We start from the raw sequence: 22,109 nt of genomic DNA, 5'->3' as shown, positions 1-22,109 counted from the left end.
AGTACTCCTGCTGCTTCTCCAAACCGGGGATATGCCGACCGCCATTTACTGTTGGTAACTATGGATTAGTACCTCATACAACCCCACTTCAAAAATCCTTCTATCCTTTTACATACGCTCAAAGATAATATATGCAGTGTGTGTGAGAGAGATATATAAAAACAGAGCGGGAGAGAAGAGGTTAAACAGAGTATTTCCTGTTCACATTTCTGGATAACACGCGGTCTCTGAGGAGAGATGGGATGGGTGGAACCAGAGGAAGTAAAGCTTCAGAGGAACACAGGACAAACAAACTTCTCTATATTGTCACCATCCGGAAGAATAATTATAGCTGAAAAGTTGCATTGATATTTAGAGCATGAAATATGCATGTTTCATGTTTCAAATGATTATCCTGCTCAAGACTGCAGTCATATATAAGCAGCCACCGTATACACACACACACACACACACACACAGTGGTTGATAGGAATGAAACAGCTGGATGCATTTCAGCCCTGCACAGCTCTGATAATAAATCAGAGCCGGTTATCACTCAGTGATTCAGAGTCGATACACCGGGTAAATTAAAGCTACATTAGGCAAAATTGAATGGTTGCAGCACTCAAACGGCTGTTTGGATGTTTTGAAACTTCATTACCCAGAAATCATATAATGTGACATCAGCTGTGAGTTGAGCTGTCTCAGAATTGACTGCTGGCTCACGGTTTCGCACTTCAGGTATCAATTTATCACTTAATGTGCAAGCAGATTTCTCAGTGACCATAACCGCCAAGTGGATTGCGCTATTAGTAAATCCATCACTTGTTAAGTTCGTAGGAACTATTGACTAATTTCTAAGTGATTTACTAAATCAGATAGCACCATTTAAGTCTAGATGACATAAAAGTAAATGCTATTTTAACCCTTTTAGATCAGATCCTCAGTCACACTGTGGAACTGTTTAGTGATACATACATTTCCACTTGGACAATGCTGTAAGTGGGCTAAGCTAAACAATCTGAAGTACAAACATTGTTCTTTTGCAGCCCCAGTTAAGGTTTAAAACAGAATTTAGGATTTATTTGCCTGATGCAGCTTTAACCAAAATCACATTTCTGGTTAAAAAAAAAAAAGTAGAGGAACTCAAATGAAACAATTGGATACCCGTGTAAAAGAAGTCTCAAAGTCCTTAAGGTGAATTAATTTTACATCTTTGTATGGAATACAAGACGTCAGCTCGAAGGCCTTAGCTTTCATTCTTGAATTTAGGGTGTAAAGTTATCAATGGGTTTGGATTTGTTTCTAGATATATAACAGCTTGAAGTCAAATGTAAATTAACAATTTTAGAGATTCTGCAGGCAGTAATTAACTTTAGCCTTAGGCGACATGAGACTTCTTTATTAGCCAGTCATAATAAATCTGTGAAGAATAAGGAAGCACCACCACCACTGAGGATTGAGAAAAATGTTACCGAACAGGATAGAAAAAAAAGCCAGACACGTTATATGTAACCTGTTTGTCTCCAAAAAAAAAAAAAAGCTCATATACAGTCTGTTCACACTGCAAGCAAGATGATCAGCAAGCCGGAGCTGAAGAACCAGAGAATCCGGCTGACATGTGGAAGGTCAACATCAGCCATCAGCTAATCACATCTGCAAATTCTCACAAAGTTTGTAGAACAGCTGCATCCATTATTAAAGTTTGAAGGTAGGCATTCAGTTGTTTTATGATTATCATTATTATTGTTATGATTATTATTGTTAACTTACCGGTGTTTTTTTTTTAGCAAGTTTTGTTTACTTTAAAATTTAATATAAAATAATGCAACCTAATTTTTGGGGGCAACAGCATTTCTTAAAATCAAATCCTCTTGCTTGCAGTGTGAACAAACAGTCAGACACCCATTGGCAACACCCTGATTTGTGCATCTCCACCATGAGCGGATCAAAGTAGACGAGCTGATTATCCACCATCAGAGGCGGCAGGAGCGGCTTCGCAGGTCGACGAGTCTCACCTATGGGTGCTGGTGGTGGTGGTGGAGGTGGCGGTGGCGCTGGGGGGCCGAGCCCGGCCATGGGAGGAGGAGGTGGTGGTGGAGGAGGAGGGGGCGGGGGAGGTGCTCCCGGGGGAGCGGACATGGGAGGGACTGTAAGGAGTGTTTGTACATTAGTAACCATTTAAAGCAGGAGGAGAACAGTCCTCCTCGCCGCCTCCTGCACCTCCACACTGTTACATAACATCACATCACTTTACTCGAGAACCCACTGGGGCCGGTGGAGTGCTTCGACTTTGTCAAGGCGCAGCGCTGCTCTGCACACACTTTGACACACTACTTTGTGGTATGAATTGAGTGTTTCCATGGCGACCAGCTTGCAGGGAGAGCTGTGGTTAGTGTTGTGCTGCTGGCCTGATCCTGGCACTGAGGTACAAAAAAAAAAAAAAAAAAAGCTGCTACACACAAACCCAAAATATTTCTTCTTCAGCTCAAACCATTTGCTAAAGTTAAACGCAGTAGTATGTAAGGCTTGTGTTTGGTGTGATGCAGTGCTACGCTTGTGTGCAGGGTGTTATGTGGGCCTTACTGTTCCACTGTAAAGCAGCAGGCCTAACGCAGCTTGGCCTATTTACACAGTAGGATAGAGAATCAGCTGTGCTTAGAACACAATGGGCCTCCATAATCCCTGTCTGGTAAACATAGGCTTTGTGTAGCGTACTCACACTATCTGCAAATAGTACATTACATTTACACCTCATCAAGTAATGCCTATTATTGGTAGACACATGCATGTTATACTTAAAGAATAAACTTGTTTTCTGCTGCAAATTTGGGATTTTTCAACAAAAACCTTAAAATCGGTCCCTTTATGCAAACAGATGGTTGTTTACCATCAGAAAATACTAGTAAAGTGGTGAAAATATTCTAAATATAGTGTACACTTAAACTGATACTGATTTTTTTTATGTGGACCTTTTTTTAAGTGGCTAAAATACTTTTTGCTGCTGACCCTGTCCATTTCTTAGCTTCTGTGCTGGTAGTCCTCTTCCTTCTCCAAACTACAGCAAATAATCCAAGCTATTCCTTTACTCTACTGTGTGATGTATGTACCAAAGTAAACTCAGACTGAGGCTCTCAGCACAGCCTGTATTCTCATCACTGCCTGTCAATGTTTAAAGAATCTTATCTCACAAAGGTCAAACAGGCCAAACTTCAACTGACAAGAGATTCCAAGTGCAAAAACAGATTTTGGGACATAAATAGCAAATATTTGTTCTTTTTTATACCAAAGTGTTCTTATCAGGGCAGAAAATTCTTTTAACCAGTGTTTGGAGCATGAGAGAGCGGAACAGAAACTCAGGTTTGGTTGAGTTTGATTCTGCTCTCGCTTGATATCGGCGAGGTGAAAGAGGGCTGCCCGGCCTTTGTGCAGCTAACAAAGCTCACCTGGTCCAGAGTTTGGGATGGAGGGTGTAGGCACGGCGATGGGAATGCCAATACCGCTGCTGCCGCTGTTCTCCCTGCTGCCACTGCCCCCGCTGCTTCCACTGAGGTGAGAAAGAGACGGGAGAGAAAGAGGACATCGTTTTATTCGGGGCAGCTCAGACTGCACAGCAGGTAACACTGCAGATATATGGACTCTGCTGCTTATGTCCTATTTAGAGTTATAAGACTTCATGCTGCACTTTAGAGTGTTACTCAAGCATCTGTCTGTATTTTCACTTCTTCTCTTACTCTGATTGTTCCTGTCTATTGTTAGGACTGAGCTGCAGAGTGACACACCCAGGTGAGCAAGACATGAGTCACTGTAGTGGAGACTAATTCAGCAGAACAAGATAAAATGGAATACAGTTCAAGTTCAAAAATGATTCAGCACTGAGTTATATTCTTTTCATGCAAACCATACTGCTTCAGATCCTCTGTTTGCCCCAAAACACCTAAACTAATTTGCAGTGTCGATCATACGGTCTGTGTATTTAGTCAAATAATACATTTTGCTTTTATTTTGCGGCTGGCAGTTGAATGGGAGTTAATCTGAGGTTAAATTTAAAACAAACACTTTGTCGAGCCTCTACAAATAATCTATTCAAACAGACTGGCTCAGCTCCATTTTCAGTGAATGAACTAAAAGCAACAAAGCGTGTTCACACATGAATCTGAGGTACAATCTGTCAAACTGTTGTCTATTGTCTGAAATGCTGGTGAAATTCTTTTGTAAACAAACACACATGTGAACACAGTGGGCAGTATTGAGGTCAGCAAAAATGATTGAGGTCACGTCCATACACTGTACGATACATCAATAACCTAATTATCATGAAAGGCCAAACGAGAGATTAAGATTATTCTACTCCGATACATACGTGTCCTCTTTTTCTGGTCTAAAAGTCTGTATTACATTATAGTGATACAGTTATTTCTACTTGAGAGGCATGATAAACAAATAAATAACTTATAACCACCCTTCTGATTTCATCAATACCACGCAGCCCCGGCCCCTCTGAGGATATAAGACATGGGAATATAGGATGTATGTCAGCTCTACAGTGGCCTGTATAAGCGCTGTTTCACCCTCTGCCTGACCCCGGGGCTCGTAGATCAATGCCCTGCCCGACTAAATCCCCCCCTCCAGCTCTCGCTCTCCCTCTCGGGCTGGCCTTGATCCTCATTTCGGCTCCTCAGCCCCCCGCCCAACCTCTCCTTTTCCCTGCCTCTTTCATCCCTTGATCCTTCTCCCTACCTCTCAACCCTAACCATCCCTCGACCTCCTCCTCTCATCTCCTCATCGCCTGTAAAGTGATTCGTCTCCATCACCCCTCACCCCGCAGTCTCCTCCGATTCCCGTGCCCACCTCCCCCCACCATCCCTTTATCCCCTTTTCCCATCATCCCCCTCTCCCCCTTTCACCTCTCTTATCCATGTCAGTCGAGCCCCGGGGCTCTCCAGGCGCGACCAGCAGGGGTTACCCCTCTGAAGGATGTTGGTGGCAGTGAGGATAAAGGCTAAACAATATCACGTCATCCCTCTTTTGAAGTGAACGCCGCACTTCTCTCCCTCGTCTGCGTGTTCTGGATTTATCCATTCTAATCCCTATATAACTTACCCGTTCCTTCACTAACCCATTTATCTCCTCCTCGGCTTTTGCTTTCCCCCCGTTCTTCGCTCTTTGTTTCAAAACACTCGCCGTGAGATAAAAAGCACTCAGCTTCATCTCGCCTGCTCCACCTTCATTCATTCACCCAACACAGTGAGCCGTTTATGGAAGCCCATTTCCACCAGTAAAATAGAAATATATCCCCATGGTAATTCATTATGAGATTAAAAAATCTTAATTATAAGACAAAAAAAAAAGAACGAAAAAGACTGTACAGTGCTCTCTAAATAAATTTGGATCGGACAATTATTAGAAAAAAAATGTGATAAAGTCAAAATGATGAGATAAAAGTCTAAAAAATTGAGATTAAAAGGTTGATTATATAACAAAAACATTGCACTTTGGTCAACTGTTTTTAAATATGCTCTATAAATAAATTTGGATTGGATATTTATGAGAAAAAAAATGAGAAATTGCAATAATTATGTGATAAAAAGTCAAAAACTAAGTTGGGAAAAAACTACTAATTATTTAATCACATAATTTAGACTTTAAAAATGTTATAATTTACTTTTTGTCATAATTTTGCCATTTTACCTCATAAATATGATTTTTTTTTTAATCCTATAATTTTTACCTTTTTAGCTCATAATTATTTTATCCCATAATTTCAACTTTACTTTAAAATTATGACTTTTTATCTCTCAGGATTAGTATTTTATCTCAGAAATGACTTTTTAATCACATAATTATGACTTACCATGGGGATATTTTGTCTTTTACTGGCAGAAATGGGATTCCACAGTTATTTATACATCAGCTACCAAAAAAAAAAAAAAAGTTCCAGCTCACTTGCTCACAGCTGACAAAAATCCCTGGAGCAAATGAAGAAAAAGACAGTTCCCAGTAAAAAGGAACACAAAGTAAAGACAATATGCAAGTCAGCGTGTACTTGGGCACAGTGACATGATGTGACTTGACACAGCAGGAAAAAATAGACTTACAAAGTAGCCTGGAGAATAATCTAAGATAAAAATGATTGAAAGCTCCTCACTTACAAAAGACTGAAAACTGCTATCAAGGTTTCAGATGTGCATAAATAACCTGAAGCATAAAAACAGCAGAACATGAAACCTGCTGTAATCTGACATTATAATCTAATGCAACAGGATTTTAGATTTAAAAAAAAAAAGTTATATTAAAAAAGGTCAGTTAAGCCAAATTAAAAACTATACTGAAAAATATTTTTAGACTGGTCATTTGAGACTTAATGCTCAGCCATCTTGCCAAAAATATGTACAAAAGTCAGCAGCACAGACAATGCAACTGACAGGAAGGTAACAGGAAACTAACATATGTTGCTGGTGCAAGATATTTATAGTTATAAACATAACCCTACATTTATAGATAATACATTGAACCTCCGCATCTCTGTCACATATTTAAAAAAAGCCTCATTTAAGTATTTAAAAATCAAAGAACATACACTAGTCCTATGTTTTAACTACTTTATATTGTACTATATTGCATTATATTTATATTTCACTGTATATAACATAAGTTTAGTTTAAAATGTTTTCAGTATTTTTTTTCTCGGCAAATACTTGTCCTGGTCCTACTCTGTTTTGAAAGTATTCTCCTGAACAAATTTTATTAGAGAGATTAGAGAGACGTTCGACTCTTTTTACTGAACTAAGTTTGTATAAGTCACTCACTAGAGAGAGTCGGGTTTTCATGTCACTCGAGTCACCCAGAGGCCAAACCAGCTCCCGGCACCCACAGAGCAAACATACCAGAGACTCCCACCAGCCGAGCCAGCTAATTTCTGCTTTAGCTCACTTGAATGGGACGAGATCATTTTAATCGCGCAGCTCCTCTAGGCTTTTCAAATGTTATCAGCCCAAATGGATCAAATTACTTAAACCAGTCATTTGGCTCTGGGCACAGTTAATATAATGAGTTGCACAATAGTGTGACTTTCACATGGTCTCACAAACAATGCACAGAAGTTGCATGCTTTCAAATAACATGTAAGGCCAAGGCTGAACCAAAAGGAGACAATAATGAAGATATGGAAAAAAGGTCTGCATACTGCAGCTCCCCTAAGCACAATTTATGTCACATCCACAAGTGATGTAAAACAAAAATTCATATTTAAGAAGCTGAAATCAGGAGAATTTCAACTTTTTTCTTAAAAAATTATTTATGGGAAAAAGTTGGGGAACGACATGCAAAGGTCCACGGCTTGACATGAATGTTCTTACATGGATATTAGAGCTCATTTTAAGAGCTTTAGCTTTTAATTTAGTTTAAAATAAAGTAAGAATAAAGGAGTGAAAAGTGCATGGTTGTTGAGGAGGAACAGCTGGCACAATGTTGAAAAAGGGTGAAAGGCAAGTTAAATACTCTAACATGACAATGAGATGAAGTTACACACAGTTATCTAGTTCTTTTTAAATAACTTATTGCATTTTGAAGTACGCTTCATCCACAGAGACATAAACTATCTTACATGCATCCTGCTTGGTTTGGAGAGTTAAAGCAGATAATCAAATTTTATCAGCAGGACACAATGGTGATTGTAATAAACATGTTTTTAAAACAATCATACCTGCACATGACCAATATTTCCCACTGAAAGACATTAAACAATAACAGGGAACAAAGAGCAGAAGCTGATATTGAATTTGGGCCTCAGTTGAGGATGACAGAGACTGATGAGCTGAATAAGCACGGTCGACTTCAAGCCTGTGTAATCAAATAGTGAAGCCACAGCAATATTAGCTGAGCAGGATGGGTGCAGCCTGACTCTGAGTACCGCGTCAGTGCGTTAAAGGGACATCACGGTGGACTGAAACCACAGATCTGTAACAGTGATGCTGCTGTTGCCTCACAGCCTTCAAGCTGCATTTGAAGCAGACTTGGAGTTTGGTTCTAATTGATACAGTAGAAGAAGAACTGGGGGACTCGTGTGTGTGAACGAGCCGCTTTGTGCAAACATACATGAGAAGTTGGGGCGAGGGGGAGGAAAAATAAAAAAGTTATGTAATATTTATGAGCATCACAGTCAGCATAACAGGCTTTTTAGTTAATGAGGAGACTTCACTCACTCGTAACTCAAATTTGATGAAAGAGTCTGTCGCTTTCTGTGCGTGGAGGTTTCTGAGTAACAATCCTTGAGAGCTGTGTTCAAGGGTTTCCACACTGCAGATGACTTTGGAGTTTTTTTTTTTTTAAACAGGCACTTTATATCAGAGGCTTTTACAGATATTAATATCAGAGTGATTCAGGACACGGTAAGAAACCCTCCAAGCCTTGTCAGACAAATGCTGGATTTAGTGCAGCTGAGAGGAGCAAGAGGTGCGAAAGTGCTCTAAGCTGCTGGACTAAGTGAAGAGATTAGAACTACCTGCATCGAGGGGGGACCAGTGGTTTTTAGAGAGATGCTTTTCTCACATTGCTGAAACACTGAGTGCACATTTAGTATTCACTTTCGAGGTGTAGCTGCAACACTAATTCCACTCAAACCCATCCAAAACTGGAGTAAAAAAGTCTAAACTACCTCTCCATTAAAAGCTGTGAAAAGTTGATTAAAATTTCCAGTTTTTGAGAATTTTATCCATGAAGTTTGTTGTACAACTTTTTTTTTTTTTAATCTCAAATGTAACCAGATCAGCAGGGGGCAACAGTGTCTGGCTGCTATCAGTTTCATATTATGAGGCAATAATGACTCCATATTAACTGCTGACATTAGTTGATTAAACTTTGCTTGACACATTTTAACTTTGTTTTTGCAGATTATTTTAAGTGGGGTTGTATGACATGTCCCAGGTTTGGAGTCACACAAAGAAGTGTCACCAGGCACTGATGGGAAACCGCCCTTATATAAGCCAAATATTTCCTTCTCTGTCACTCAACCAAACTCCATGGGCAAAAACATTCATTTTACCTTGCAGAAAATGGGAGTTGCTGGTCTACCGCTGCTTCAATCTGTTCATTTGTTTGTGTTATTGTGTTTTAAAGGGATTGTTTGGATTCACCAGAATCACACAATAACACAAACAAACTACCAAACTGTGGCAGTGATGGACCAGCAACTCCCGTATTCTGCAAGAAAAAAGTCCTGATTTCGCCTGTGGAGTTTGGTTGGTTTGTGGCTACAATACGACAAAGACAAAGAGATAAGAGTTAGGTTGTAAAAATGACGTGTTTCTGTGTGCTGGGCCTCACTGATTGTACATAACCACAATGCCATAATATTCCTGATGGACAGACAGTTTAACTAACCTTCCTAACTAACTGTAGCTTCCGCCAGCTAGTGAGCTCAATTAGCCATGCAGCTAGTGGTCCTATAATAACTGACTGAGCTTTGGGCTGCAGAGAGGTGTGTATGTTGCCTTGGTACTGTTGCTATAGTATCACAGTTAATGTATATGTGCACATAACCACAATGACTTAAAAGATGAATCAGCTATCAAAATAATCGATTAATAACCTGTTGATCATCAATGGTTTGTGAACATGTGACAGACTCTGTGTCTCTTGTCTTATATTACCTGTGCGTGCGTTGCCTCTGGTTGAGCGACGCCGTGCGTCCCGGGCTGTGCTGGCTGCCTAGTCGGGCGGGGCTGGTCATGTAGTCGTTGGGCACCGTCGGCGGCTTCACCGGCTCCAGGGTCTTGTAGGGCGTGTTGCGTCTGCAGCGGACAAAGGTGCGAAAACGAAAGTCAAATAATTGAAGGGCGAGAATGATCATAATTCTGTGCAAATCCCACTATCAGAAGTGTGAGGCAGAGTTCACTAGACCGTTGAAAATCCTATCAGTTTACCCAGCTGGATGCTGTGTGCTACGGGGCTGGAAGTTTACCCTCGGAATTAATACCTGATTAGTGTCGCCGACTGCTGCTGTGCATCAGACGACGACGGGTTCATCAGGGTGTGAGACTTGTCCTGCTCTAACACATAAAAGTTCCCAGACTGCATCCATCTCCTGTGGCCTCACTTAAATTAGTTTTGTTATTCCAGATGTGTAAATGAGCCAAAACCAAAAAACACAGCCATCACCACGACCACACTCGAGCAGAAACATAATGCCCTGGGGCATCTTGTTAGCTCAGTGGGTAATGTCTGTTCACTGTGTTATTTTGTCTTACTCTCCATCTCACATTTATATATAAAAAAAGCACAAATGCTAAAAAGATAAATAAATTAACATGACATGTACTTTAAGTGCATGTTCTTTAATCGCTCCCACGAGAGTTCTGTTTTTTTTACATTCAGTGTTTGATAATTAGAGGATTAGTCTTCCTTTCATGGTGACTAGAATGGAAATCTTACCCGAGCGTGCCACGCCCTGACATGGGAGGGCTCGGCGGCTTCTGCGTCGGCGGATTGGTCCTCGATAGTGTTCCTCCTCTGATCGACTGATTGTTTCCATGTTGCTGTGGTCAGAGGGAAAAAAACAAGACGCTTATTTACCAAACAAATTACTTCAGAAACTGTGTGGGTGATGACTACTTCTGTAACAAAAATAAAAAGTTATAGGCTGCCCAGATGAGTCTTCACTCTTCAGCAGCACTGAAGCATATATTCCAGCTGGTAATATTCAAAAGGTTTTGTAATGCCAGCTTGTGTTTAACTCAGTCACAGACTGTTTGCTGCTGATTGCAGGTTAGAAAACTCCAGATTTTTTCAACAAGGCTTCTTGCAAAACACATACTTAACAAACACATACTGTAGCTACAGAAAAACTAAATAACAGAAGCTCGTGTTGCATATTTCAGTAACACTTCATTAGAAGGGGTGTGCATAAGAGTGTCAGGATACTATCATGACACCTGTGAACATGAAAGAGTATTTACGAATGTTTATGACAGTGTTCATTTAGAGTTGACATTGTTTGAAATGTCTTTGTTATGAAAACTTGACCTTATGAAACTGTTTAGTTCTATGTTTTAACATGACATTAAACTGTGTGTTTGGTTTTGACACTGGCTGTCATGTGATCATTATAAGCATGTCAGGTAAATTTCCCTTGACCTCAAGTAGAGTTATACATTTTGGAGTCATAAGGGTGTCATTAAGTTTTATTACACTGTAAAATGCTTTTGTAACGAGTTCTTGTCATAAAGATGTTATTAAATGTTATGTTATTTAGCTGACAGAGTTAGCTGATAGACAGTTAGCTAGTTTACTTGTTGCCAAAGAAGGCTAACTGCTGTCTTGTGTTAACTTGGCTAGTTAGCTCAGTTAGCCGTCGAGCTATCCACCTAATTCCGGGGTGCCAGGATCCAAACCCAGCAAGAAAACCACCTCGGTACTGTATTCCCTCTTGTCAAACTGCCCACCATCAGTCTTGGAGGCTGTGTTCATGACACACTTATAATGATCTCATGACAGCCAGTGTCAAAACCTACCACATATGACACCTTAATGTCATGTTTGAACATAAAGCTAAACAGCTAAGTTTGATAATGTCAAGTTGTCATAACAAAGACATCTCAAACAATGTCAACTTTGCATTAAAAATGACATAACTGACTGAATGACAGCAATCAAGAGCATTCATAAAGACCCCATATTCATGACGGGTGTGATGACACAGTCACAACCATTATGACAGTCTTATGTACACATAAAGTGTTACCCAAATTTCACATGTTTGGTTAGTAATACCACTTAATACTTTATGTATGTTTTTTTTTCTGGGAAGCCTATAAGGATTTTAAATTAACTACAGAACATTTATGGACAACTACAGGACACGTAGAGTACATGACAAGATACACAGTTAAAAATTGACGAGGAGGACGTTACAGAGTCTCAGACTGTGTTCTGAGCTAAGAGGACTACAGTACATGTTGGTTAATGGGAATAACATGGGAAATGACAACAATTACCACATGTATAGGGGTTTGCTGAGAAAGGTAGTTGGACGAATCTATCAATAATACATTACAGCAAAAGGGGTCATGTGACAAACCACACTTACCTTGGCTTTTAGCCACTTACGTGGGCGAAGGAAAAAAAAAAAAGAAACAGAGGAGAGAGACATAAAGAGGGCATGTCAAAACGGCCATGTCTGAGCGGATCAGTAGAAGTCAAAGTACAAGCGAGCAGGAGAAAAATGACTCCTCGTTGTATTTACACTGAGTAAACATTTGGCAAGACCTGGGCAGGTCAGCAGATACAAGTCAGAGAAAAAAAACCCCAACACACTGTGGCTCCTGACTGTTGCTCTTTACTTTGCCCTATAGCACCACACCCAGTGCCACAGTCAGAATGGAAGGAAACTGATCTGATGGCAGAGCTATTGTGCACAAGTGAAACTAGCCTAATCTTAACAGTGTCTCAGACTGAAGAATTCACCATTGTACATTAAAAGACTGCCTCACAAATTAAGTCTACAGGGCATCTATGATTGGGTTGCACCGACAAAGATTATTTTAATTCAAGATTAGCTCTAAACACAGTTGAGCAAAATAAATGCAGTAAATATTTAGTTAGTCCAGATGTAAAATTAAGCAGAGTAGGGCTGCAACTAACGATTATATTCATTGTTGATTAATCGGTCAATTAGTTTCTCAATTAATTGATTGATAGATGTTTGTTTTAAAGTGTCAGAAAATTGTGAGAAATGTTGATCAGTGTTTCCCCAAAACCTAAGGTGATGTCCTCAAAGGTCTCGTTTTACTCGCAACCCAAAGATATTCACTTTCCTGTCACAGAGGAGTAAAGAAACCAGAAAATATTTGCATTTAAGAAGATGAACTCTGGCGATTAATTTAGTAAGCGATTAAGCGAGTAATAATTGCGGCTCTAAAGCAGAGCTCTGCAAAATTCAAAACTAATCTCCATTTATTAAATTCAAGTTCAATGATGTAAACCAAAATTAGGCTAAACAGTCAATATAAAGATGCTTAATTACCCAAAATGAAATAAATAAATGTTTGTTAGCTGGCTAAAAAATAAAAACGTTATATTTTTTGCTAGTTAGTCAAAAGTAAGAAAAGTTATAATCTTTGCTATCTAAAAAAGGAAACAAAAAAGTTAACAAATCATTGTTTGCTCAACAGCCAAAAAAAATTGTCAGCCCAGTTCTGCTCATGATGGCTGACAATTATTTGATGCAATCCATCTCAAAAAGGCAGCTATTCTAAAAGTTAAACCTCCTCAAGTGTAAGTGTAAAGTTAATACAGGATCAGTTTTTGAATTGGAGTTTAAAGGTGCAACAGAATTACATTTAATCTAGGTTTAAAGTAAAAACTAAACTGAGGTTTAAATTGAATCTTTCTGGTGCAACTCAGCCTATGTGTTCATTTGATTCCCAGGTTTGGACTCAAAATAATACTATATTATCACAGTATTGGCAGCAGTAAAAAAACACCTTTGTACTTGTGTGGGCTGATGTCAAAGAGAATACAGAGCCAACACGGCAGTGGGGTTTGACAACTGCAGAGTCAAGTGGCTCATCTATAATGCAGCTTCCCCAGTGGCCTTTGCAGAAGGCATTGTAGCATCACAAGACCACAAGAGAAAGAGAGAAAATGAAACCAAAAGCATGGCATGGGTCAGTATGAAGTGATCTCTCTGCCTCTTTAAAAACAGAAAACACCTTCAGTGCGGCTGTGAATGGTAAATTTCACGTTCGTATTTCACTCTCCCAGGGTTATCAGAGCTAGACGAGATTCAATTTACAATCTAGGTCATGCTAGAAATGCCAAGACCCACTACTGCCTTCCCTTATCTTCCTGGCTAATGCTGTATCTCTGGTTTTGCTGCACAAACCAGACTGTCGGCGTGGAAATGCTTTAGTAACCTCAGAGTTGAATTATGGACAGACAGGTTCAGATTAAGGTCATTATCAAGTCCAAAAAGGCTTAGCAAAGTGGAGCTGGACTGAAAATCTAGTGCAATGCAGTCTGTGAGAGTTGGCTGAGTCTGACGGGTCAACGGGTTCAGTATAAAGGGCACAGGCACTTCCTGATGTTAAGGTGGTCACCAAGGATACGCTCCGAAAAATACAGCTACTCCAAAACGAGATGTGAAATATGTCATCTTATTGTGGTTAATTATTTTGTGTTGGAAAGCAACTAGAAAGTCAAAATCAACAACTTTTGTGGTTAAATGTAACGGACAGGTTCTTTAATTCATGAGTAGATTTAAAATTATCATCCCTGCGATTTTAATTAAATCAGATCCTGTGTTTGAGGCATGTTGTTGCCATTTTTTCAGAAACAGCCAACAGGATTTACATTCTGTAAGTAGCTATCTATGTATGATGTTTTTTTTACAACAGCGTATTAGGGCCATTGTAGGCTGAAAAATAATTACAGAGCTGGGGGAGGGAGGTAATATTCTCAGGAAAAAACTTCTGAGATTAAGCGGAATATTCTTTGTAAGAAAGTCACAAATGTACAAGAAAAAAAATCATTTACAAGGAAAAAAATGATTAAATGAAAAAAAAATGATGAAGTGATTAAGTTACTAGGAAAAAAATCACAAATTTACGAAAAATGAATCTCAAGATATCCAATATTAAGTGGTAAATTTATGAGCAAAAAAAAAAGAATATTCTCTGAGATTATAAAATCATAAATTGGCAAGAAGAACAAAAGTGCTTTTTCATTGTCAAGGAATCAAATCACTTCATTTTTCAAGGCTGGATCAAGCTTATAACACTAAAAATGTCTTCGTATTTAAAAAATTCTATTTTAACCTACAATTAATATTAATCAATATCCCTAATATGTCGTAAGTAAAAACTTTTTCATGCTGGATTAAGATTTATCTTGTGCATTTTAGCCTCATTTCTTACCTTTCACTTTCTTTGCAATTCTGTTTAAACGCAATGCCGAGGTAAAATGAAGAAATGCCAGTGAAGCATAAAACTGTGCAAAAGAGTAACGTGGTGCTTGGAGGGCTCAATATTTTCTGAGGTGATACACAGCGTAAAAAGTCTGATAAACACCGACCTAGGTTGAATGAGAGGATGACATCAAAGCTCTAACATACGTCACTGCTTTTTGCTAACAGCTGAGTGGGTATTTCCATTTGAAAAACCCAAAAAAGAACACAGATGGAGTTGATCTTTAAGAGAATGGAGACTTTAAAACTGCACATAGGAAAAATAACAAAATTACCAAAAACACCAAACTATTGCTTTAAGCTAATCTTGTTAACGCATAACTGCCACAACAGAAAATATCAAAGGATTCCAATCTAACTTCAAACACCTGACATTAGCGTCCCTGGACTCCCGAAAGCCCCGCTGACTAGATTAAACATCAGCTGACTGGAAGAATAAATCTCATCTTTCATATTAAAGCTAAAAAGCATCATGTCAGTGTCAGTACGCCTCGAGACGCGGGAACATCCCGATCTGTCAGTAGTGAGATTTCACTTATTATTGATATGATGCTGCTGCGTTCAGAGAAGAACCTCATTATCTACCAGATGAATTTCTCTTTTCTCTCAGTTCCTCTTTTTATTTATCACTCCTCTGGATGTTTGAACAGCTTCTAACCAATAATGTATGCGAGCGCTACGTGATGTCTCTTCTCTGTATGCTTTGGTGTTTAATTATCCAAACACTGTGTGACGCCGTAAAACCAATTCAACATTTAGGCCAGTGCAAACAGTCGCAGCTGTAGCCCGTTTCACAGTTAACTGGAGGCAATAGACATGATTTAAACTCCCATTAAAGTATTGATCCTGGTCAGTAAGTAAACCACGGCTATAGATATTCTATACAAGCCTGGCATCTGACAGCGGCCATCACAGGATACTATATGAATGAATATGGAGTATTGATGTTGAGTATTGATTGGCTCTTTGGGCTGTGACATGCATAGATGAGAGGTGGTGAGTGATGTATGACTGCTGCAGGAGTGTGTGTGTGTGTGTGTGTGTGTGTGTGTGTGTGTGTGTGTGTGTGTTCCCCATCACAATCGCTAACTAAATGCGGCCTTTATAAAGACATTTAAAGCAGAAAATCCACTGAGATTAGGCCCAGAGTAATACGTAATGGTCTTAAAATAGACACATCAAACGCTCTCGGAGCAGCAATGAAGCACGATGGTTTCGGTAATTTGACACTATTGTGCGATGATGATATAGTGGTATCCTAATTTTGAGCAACTCCTCTATTTAATATAACACAGCAGAGGTTGAACTGTGGATGATTCACACAAACCTTGCTTGATTTTCGCCCTGTGTTTACATAAAATATTCTTATGTTGCCTTACTGTTTTCTCAAGTTCATGCCCATATATATATTTTGTATGTCAAATGTTAAGCACAATGAGTTTACATATAATGAAATGGTTTATATAAATGAAATTGTCATTGCCATTATATATTAATACTTTGGAAAAAGCAGCTGACAAAACAATCTCAGTCACATGAAAATCCATATGACTGCTTTTCTGGAGCTTTTGATCATAACACATGATATTCACCACGCCACATTATTATGAAGTTTTTGATTTCCTTTCTTTAAAAATAAGTAAAAATCTAGCATCTACGAATCCATGACAACTGGGTAAACACCAGCTGCTGATGAAGATCATGTCATTTTAAATGGACTTGCAGGTTAGACAGTTTTGTCAACAATATAACATGTTGATTTAACAAATATGTCCACTTGCAAGCATGTACATAAACTGAATCATTTTTTTCATGGTTAAAAACTTCCTCCACAAAGTGCAATATAAGCAAATTATATTCTTAAATGTGAAGATTTGCTGCTTTTCTCTGTCATTTATGACAGTGAATGAAGAGTCTGGGTTTTGGGCTGTTGGTTGGACAAAAGAAGCAATCTGAAGACATCACTTTGAGATCTGGTAAATTGAGATGAGCATTTGTCACATTTTTTTGACTTTTATAGACTAAGCGATTACTCAATCCTGAAAATAACGAGTGGATTCATTAATAATGAATGTAATCGTCCAGTTGTGGTTTTATGTGTAAATTATGAGCTGTAACTATTACTCAGCATCCTTTGAGTCACTGTGTTCAGTTTCTACGTTGTGTGTTGTTGCATAATGTGTTACTGCAACGTCTTGTATTTTTGCCATTCTGCCATTTTCATTATTGTCGCTGTTGCAGTCGTTGTTTGTTTGATTGTGTATTTTGTTGTATGTCTATCTTGAATGTTAAAATGGAAATTTAAAAAAAAATGCTCAGGTGTTGGTCCCCGAAGAAAGAGATACAGCACATTTATATCTTAGCTGGATGGCAGATTAAGGAACTTTGGACAGAGCCAGGCAAGTTATAAGTATTTCTCCCTGCTTCCAGTCTTTATGCTAGGCTAAGCTAACGGTCTCCCATCTCTAGATTCATATTTAGCATACAGACATGAGAGTGGTATTGTTTTTTTCATCCTAGTTTTGGGAGTGTGAACCAACAAATACCTGAACTCTTGATTTACTTGGAAATAGACATTTTCAAGTACATAATGTTCATAACAAGCTGTGAAAACGTGGACCCTGTCGTGGGAAACATGCCCAAATAAAAGGCTTCACTCCCCATTAGCCATCACAGCGTTCCACCGTGACAGAAGGGTCCAACGTAATTCCCTACACAGTAAATTGAGAGTGACAATACGGGACGGTAATGGCGGGGCTCTAATCCAATCTGTCTGAAAGCTGGAATTGATTGGCTGATTGATGGGGCAAGCGGACGCTCAAGCGGGAGGATGGAGATCGCAAAAATGCCTGGGGCCGTCAGGAAATGATGTTATTACCACTCTTATCACAACGACCCAGTGACCCCTAAAGCTATCCCTAATGGCGCAGAGGGAGTGAAAACGTCACTCTTGGGTCATCAGAGTTTCTACTTGGGAGAGTTTATCACATCAGAATCAGCTTCTTTCCAGCCTTTCAGATTGAACTGATGTGAAAATAAACTACAAATCTAATTGCAACAACATCATTCCTCTGCAAAGGTTTAGAGAAACTGGAGAACGCGATTATGAGGGCGGCGTGAGCCTAAGTGCCTTTAAAAACGTCTCGCAAAATTTTGTCTCCGCGCTCGCCGTTTGCACAACGCTCCAAGAATAGAGCCGTTTTCTGAAAGCTGTATGATGTAATCACTTTTTTAGTTCATCTCCACCCCCAACCCGTTCCCACCAACCCACACTGAAACATATTCCTGTAGGGTCAGAAGGGGTGCTTTCTGAAGATGAAAGAGAAAAAAGCACAAGAGATGGAGCGTGAGCGAGAAAACGAGTCAAAGTGGGAGAGAGGAGAGAAGAGAAGGAGGGAGATAGGAATACCTCTAGCAAGAAAAACGGGGGGGATGGGAAGAAAATTAGATATAGCAGAACAAGAAAGTGCAAGAACAGAGGCAGAGATAAACTAATGGATTGAGTGAAGAGAAATATGATCCGGGAGAAGATCTAAAGCAGAGAAAAAGACCCAAATATACAACCCCAATTCCAATAAAATGTTAAGCATTTACAAATCATTGTATTCTGTTTTTATTAAGGTTTTAGACAACTTCCCGACTTTTTTGGATTTGTGGTTTGCACACAATATCAGGAGGAAAAGAGAAAGTCTGCTCACCTTAACACCATGGCCGACGTCATCCAGTACAGTGTAGTCAATGGGCTTCCTGATGTACCTGACCGGCCGCTCCATATTAGCCGGCGCTATGATCTTATGGGTCCTCGACGTGTTCTTGTTGGTGGTCAGGATCCCGATCTCCCGCCTGGCCACCTTCTCTTTATGGATGTCCACCGTCTGTAAAATGACACAGTGAGGACAGAGGACAGGATTGAGATCGATGCCGAAGTTGAAACGCAGAGACGCGCAGTACAACAGGGACCTCTGGGATTGAATGAACTCGTCATACAGCAGCTTAAGAAGGTTTAATTAAATCTAAAGGCTGTGCTTTTCATCACGGAGGTCGTAATCGCTTTACAACAGCCAATGCACACTAATAAAATCGATTGTGGGAGAGACCGGATCCTGAGCAGAATAATGACTGAAGCATGTGTGTCTGAACATTTTGACTTCAGAAATTAATTGTATAATTAATACACAAAGACGTGAAAATATAAGGTTAGAGAGTGATGAGTTAGGATTGAGTGATGTGAAGAAATGTGACACAATAGAAAGAACATTGCATTCATATTTTGGAAAAATGAAATTAAGTCTATTGTGTATTTTAATAATATTTTCACAGACTTCTATTAGCTGAAAATGGTCTCTTTCATCTTCCTTTTGCAAAATGCTGGGGCCAAATTGTGTTGCATTATTTATGCTCCCGGGGACCCAGAGTGTTTTCCCACTGAAATTGCACCCATGTTCCATTAATTACGCTGTTCCCTTTATAAAAACGAATTACTTTAAAGATGCGTTAGGAAACCTTGCACACTGCTGGTTCCAAATGACGAAAATAACTTATGGAAAAATGAACTCTTAACCCTTTTATAGCATGAATGGTGCATGTTTACAGTCAGGGTTTGATCATAAACACAGCTACAGCTTCAGAGTATCTGATCACTGAACAATGCTACTTTTCATTTATGCACACGAGGTGAATCTGTCGGACAAACTTCTGTGGATAGGAACCCTTTAGTTGTTGCTGGCCAGTGGTGAAATGTGCTTTTCCACAAAATATCACCAAACACAGTTTTAATCACTAGGCAGCCAAAGAAGGAATGCCTTGGAGTAAGTCCTCTTGGTTACTCGGTTTGGGCCAATGGCAGTGGTATTTCTTTTCTGCGGGTATGTTACCAACATGTGGTGCAGATTCTCCCTACTTGCTTGAGCAAATCGGCATTTCTGTTATTGAACAGACTTCCTGATACAGTCAAAAGTTATACCATCAACGATACCATCATTAACCATGTTTCACCGTGAACATCATCATATGCCTATCAGGCGCACATCAACTCAAGTCAAGTCAATATATCTGCAATAAGCTAATATCAGCCCCAAGGAGGTTATGTTTTTGATATCATTTCTGTTTTCCAGGAGGATTATGGAAAAACTACTTGCCAGATTTTCATGAAACTTGGTGGAAGGTGTAGCGTGGGTGAAGGAAGAACATGCTTAAATCTTGGAGTGGATCCAAATCATGTGCTGGACACAAATTATTTTCCACTTCAGTTAACACTGCATGATAGGGCATTAGGCCTTGCTGGAGGTCTGTGCTCTCCGAGTACCCTTGTGGTTTTCATCATGGATTAGTTTGGCAATTATTTTCTCAATTAATTGTTTAATTCTTTGGTCTACAAAATGTCCCCTCACAATTTCCTACAGGCCAAGGCAACATCTTCAAATCCCTGTTGTTTTGTCAGACCAAAAATCCCAGATCCAGAGATATTCAATTCACACTGCTGTAAAATTAATAAAAGCAGCAAACCTTCACATTTGAGAAGCTAGAGCCAAAGAATGTTTCCCCTTTGTTGTTTGATAAATGATTAGTCAATCAATACCAAATACCTGACCTGACCATTTATTTTCTGCCAGTTGACTGCCATCAACAGGGTGTATCGACTATCATGTTCAAACACCGCTGTCGAACCTCCCTACAGATCTCAACACCATCACATCACAGACCACTGACTGCTGCATTTCCATTCCCTGCTCTGCCTGCACGCTACCACCGAGCCAAGAGGAGAGACCAGGAGCAGCTGCCCTTCCTCAGAGAGATGAAAGGCTGCAATGTCTGCAGAGGGCAGACCAGTAAAACGATGGTCTCTCACTGGGGGGAAGGAGTCAGCGACCAGCACCAACAGAGGATTCCTTTCATGCCACGGGGATCTGGAGCTGGACTGAGCTCTGTCTCTTTACGCTGCACTGTTCCAGTGTATGGACGACTTGGCCTTCAAGTATCACTCATCCCAGAGCGGAGGGACTCAACAACACTGCTGGACTTATATACAGTCCAGCACAGTCTGTGCTGACATCTCTGGACAGCATCAAGTCTAATGTTAAACTGTGACATGAATGAGATATAGACTTCAGATCTGACAGTTTCCTTGAACAAAATCAGATATAAATGCAGTCTTCTTAAAAGACAAGTAAGAGTAAAAGAAAGTAGATTGTTCAAAATTACAGAAAAAAAGTGTAATCAATATTTCATAACAGGCAAAGTTGCTCATACATAATTGCTCCCACGGAGACTTCCCATACAGAGGGGAAACATCCTGTTCCAATGCCCCGTTGTGTCTGTTTGAATTAAGAGGGATGACAGAGCATCGACTACAGTCATTGTTTTTAACCTGAGCTGGCCTGCCAGAACATGAGAGGCTCTTAATATAAAAAAAGAACTGTGGTGACAAAGTCTTCCCAATAAGGCGAACAAACCAATGCACAATTATTCCATTTTAGCAGCACTTCAGACTCCAGCTCCTTCCCTCCCTCCCTACAACATACCCATTTTTGTCTTTGCCCATTTTTAGAGGGTAACAGGAGATATTTAGGAGCAGGAGCTGGGAGCTTGAAGATTAATTTAGGATGCAGCTCAATTATTTTGAGTCATAATACTGTAATAAACAATGTTTCATATTGATTGTGAAATTTCATGAGGCTGTGATTAATCTAGAGGTCACAATAGACATTTTATAGAATGAGGTCAAGTTTTTAAAAAGTCCACTACAGCCTCTAACAAACAGCGAAGTCGTCCACGTCCCAGCAGAGTTGAAGAGGTTAAGGCCTCTACTACGATTGGATTTGAGCTAATAACTCGACTACACAGCTCAGAGATAATGCCCAAATTTCAAACTGCCATAAATCACGATGATCGCCTGGAAACAACTGGGCCAAAATCTAATCAGTCTTTCCATTTGCAGGGGAGCAGTGGAGTTCAGTGATTGGCTGCGATGGACCCAGACAGAGGAAGCGATTCGAGGTCTGGTTTTACTTCCAAAACAAATCTTTCACCTCATTTCCCCTCACTGCGACCCAAACGCACAGCTCTCACTCTAGAGACCATGTGAAGTCATGGAGCTTTGTTATCATCAGATATTATGTGGAAGAAGCTGTTCTCAGCCGAAAGTGAAAAAGAGTTAAAGGGACATTTC

At 39.7% G+C, this 22,109-nt stretch overlaps 1 protein-coding gene across 6 annotated transcripts in view; it reads right to left on the bottom strand.

Moving 5' to 3' along the window:
- abi1a (abl-interactor 1a) overlaps nt 1-22,109 on the bottom strand; it is a 60,502-nt gene that overhangs the window by 6,573 nt on the left and 31,820 nt on the right. For 3 of the 6 annotated variants that reach the window (XM_084710446.1, XM_084710448.1, XM_084710451.1), the window contains exons 3-8: nt 18,640-18,816; nt 12,065-12,079; nt 10,411-10,514; nt 9,630-9,770; nt 3,426-3,526; nt 1,998-2,129 (exon numbers count right to left, since the gene is read on the bottom strand). In XM_084710446.1, coding sequence (XP_084566572.1) covers nt 1,998-2,129; nt 3,426-3,526; nt 9,630-9,770; nt 10,411-10,514; nt 12,065-12,079; nt 18,640-18,816 — 670 coding nt within the window. The remainder of the gene's footprint in view (nt 1-1,997; nt 2,130-3,425; nt 3,527-9,629; nt 9,771-10,410; nt 10,515-12,064; nt 12,080-18,639; nt 18,817-22,109) is intronic. The other 3 variants (XM_084710447.1, XM_084710449.1, XM_084710450.1) reach the window with 3 other exon arrangements.

This window comes from Lutjanus erythropterus, chromosome 21 (assembly GCF_056507025.1).
Source record: "Lutjanus erythropterus isolate fLutEry1 chromosome 21, fLutEry1.hap2, whole genome shotgun sequence".
Lineage (NCBI taxonomy): Eukaryota > Metazoa > Chordata > Actinopteri > Lutjaniformes > Lutjanidae > Lutjanus > Lutjanus erythropterus.
The sequence above is the reverse complement of the archived record's forward strand: the minus strand, read 5'-3'. Positions and strand labels throughout refer to the sequence as shown.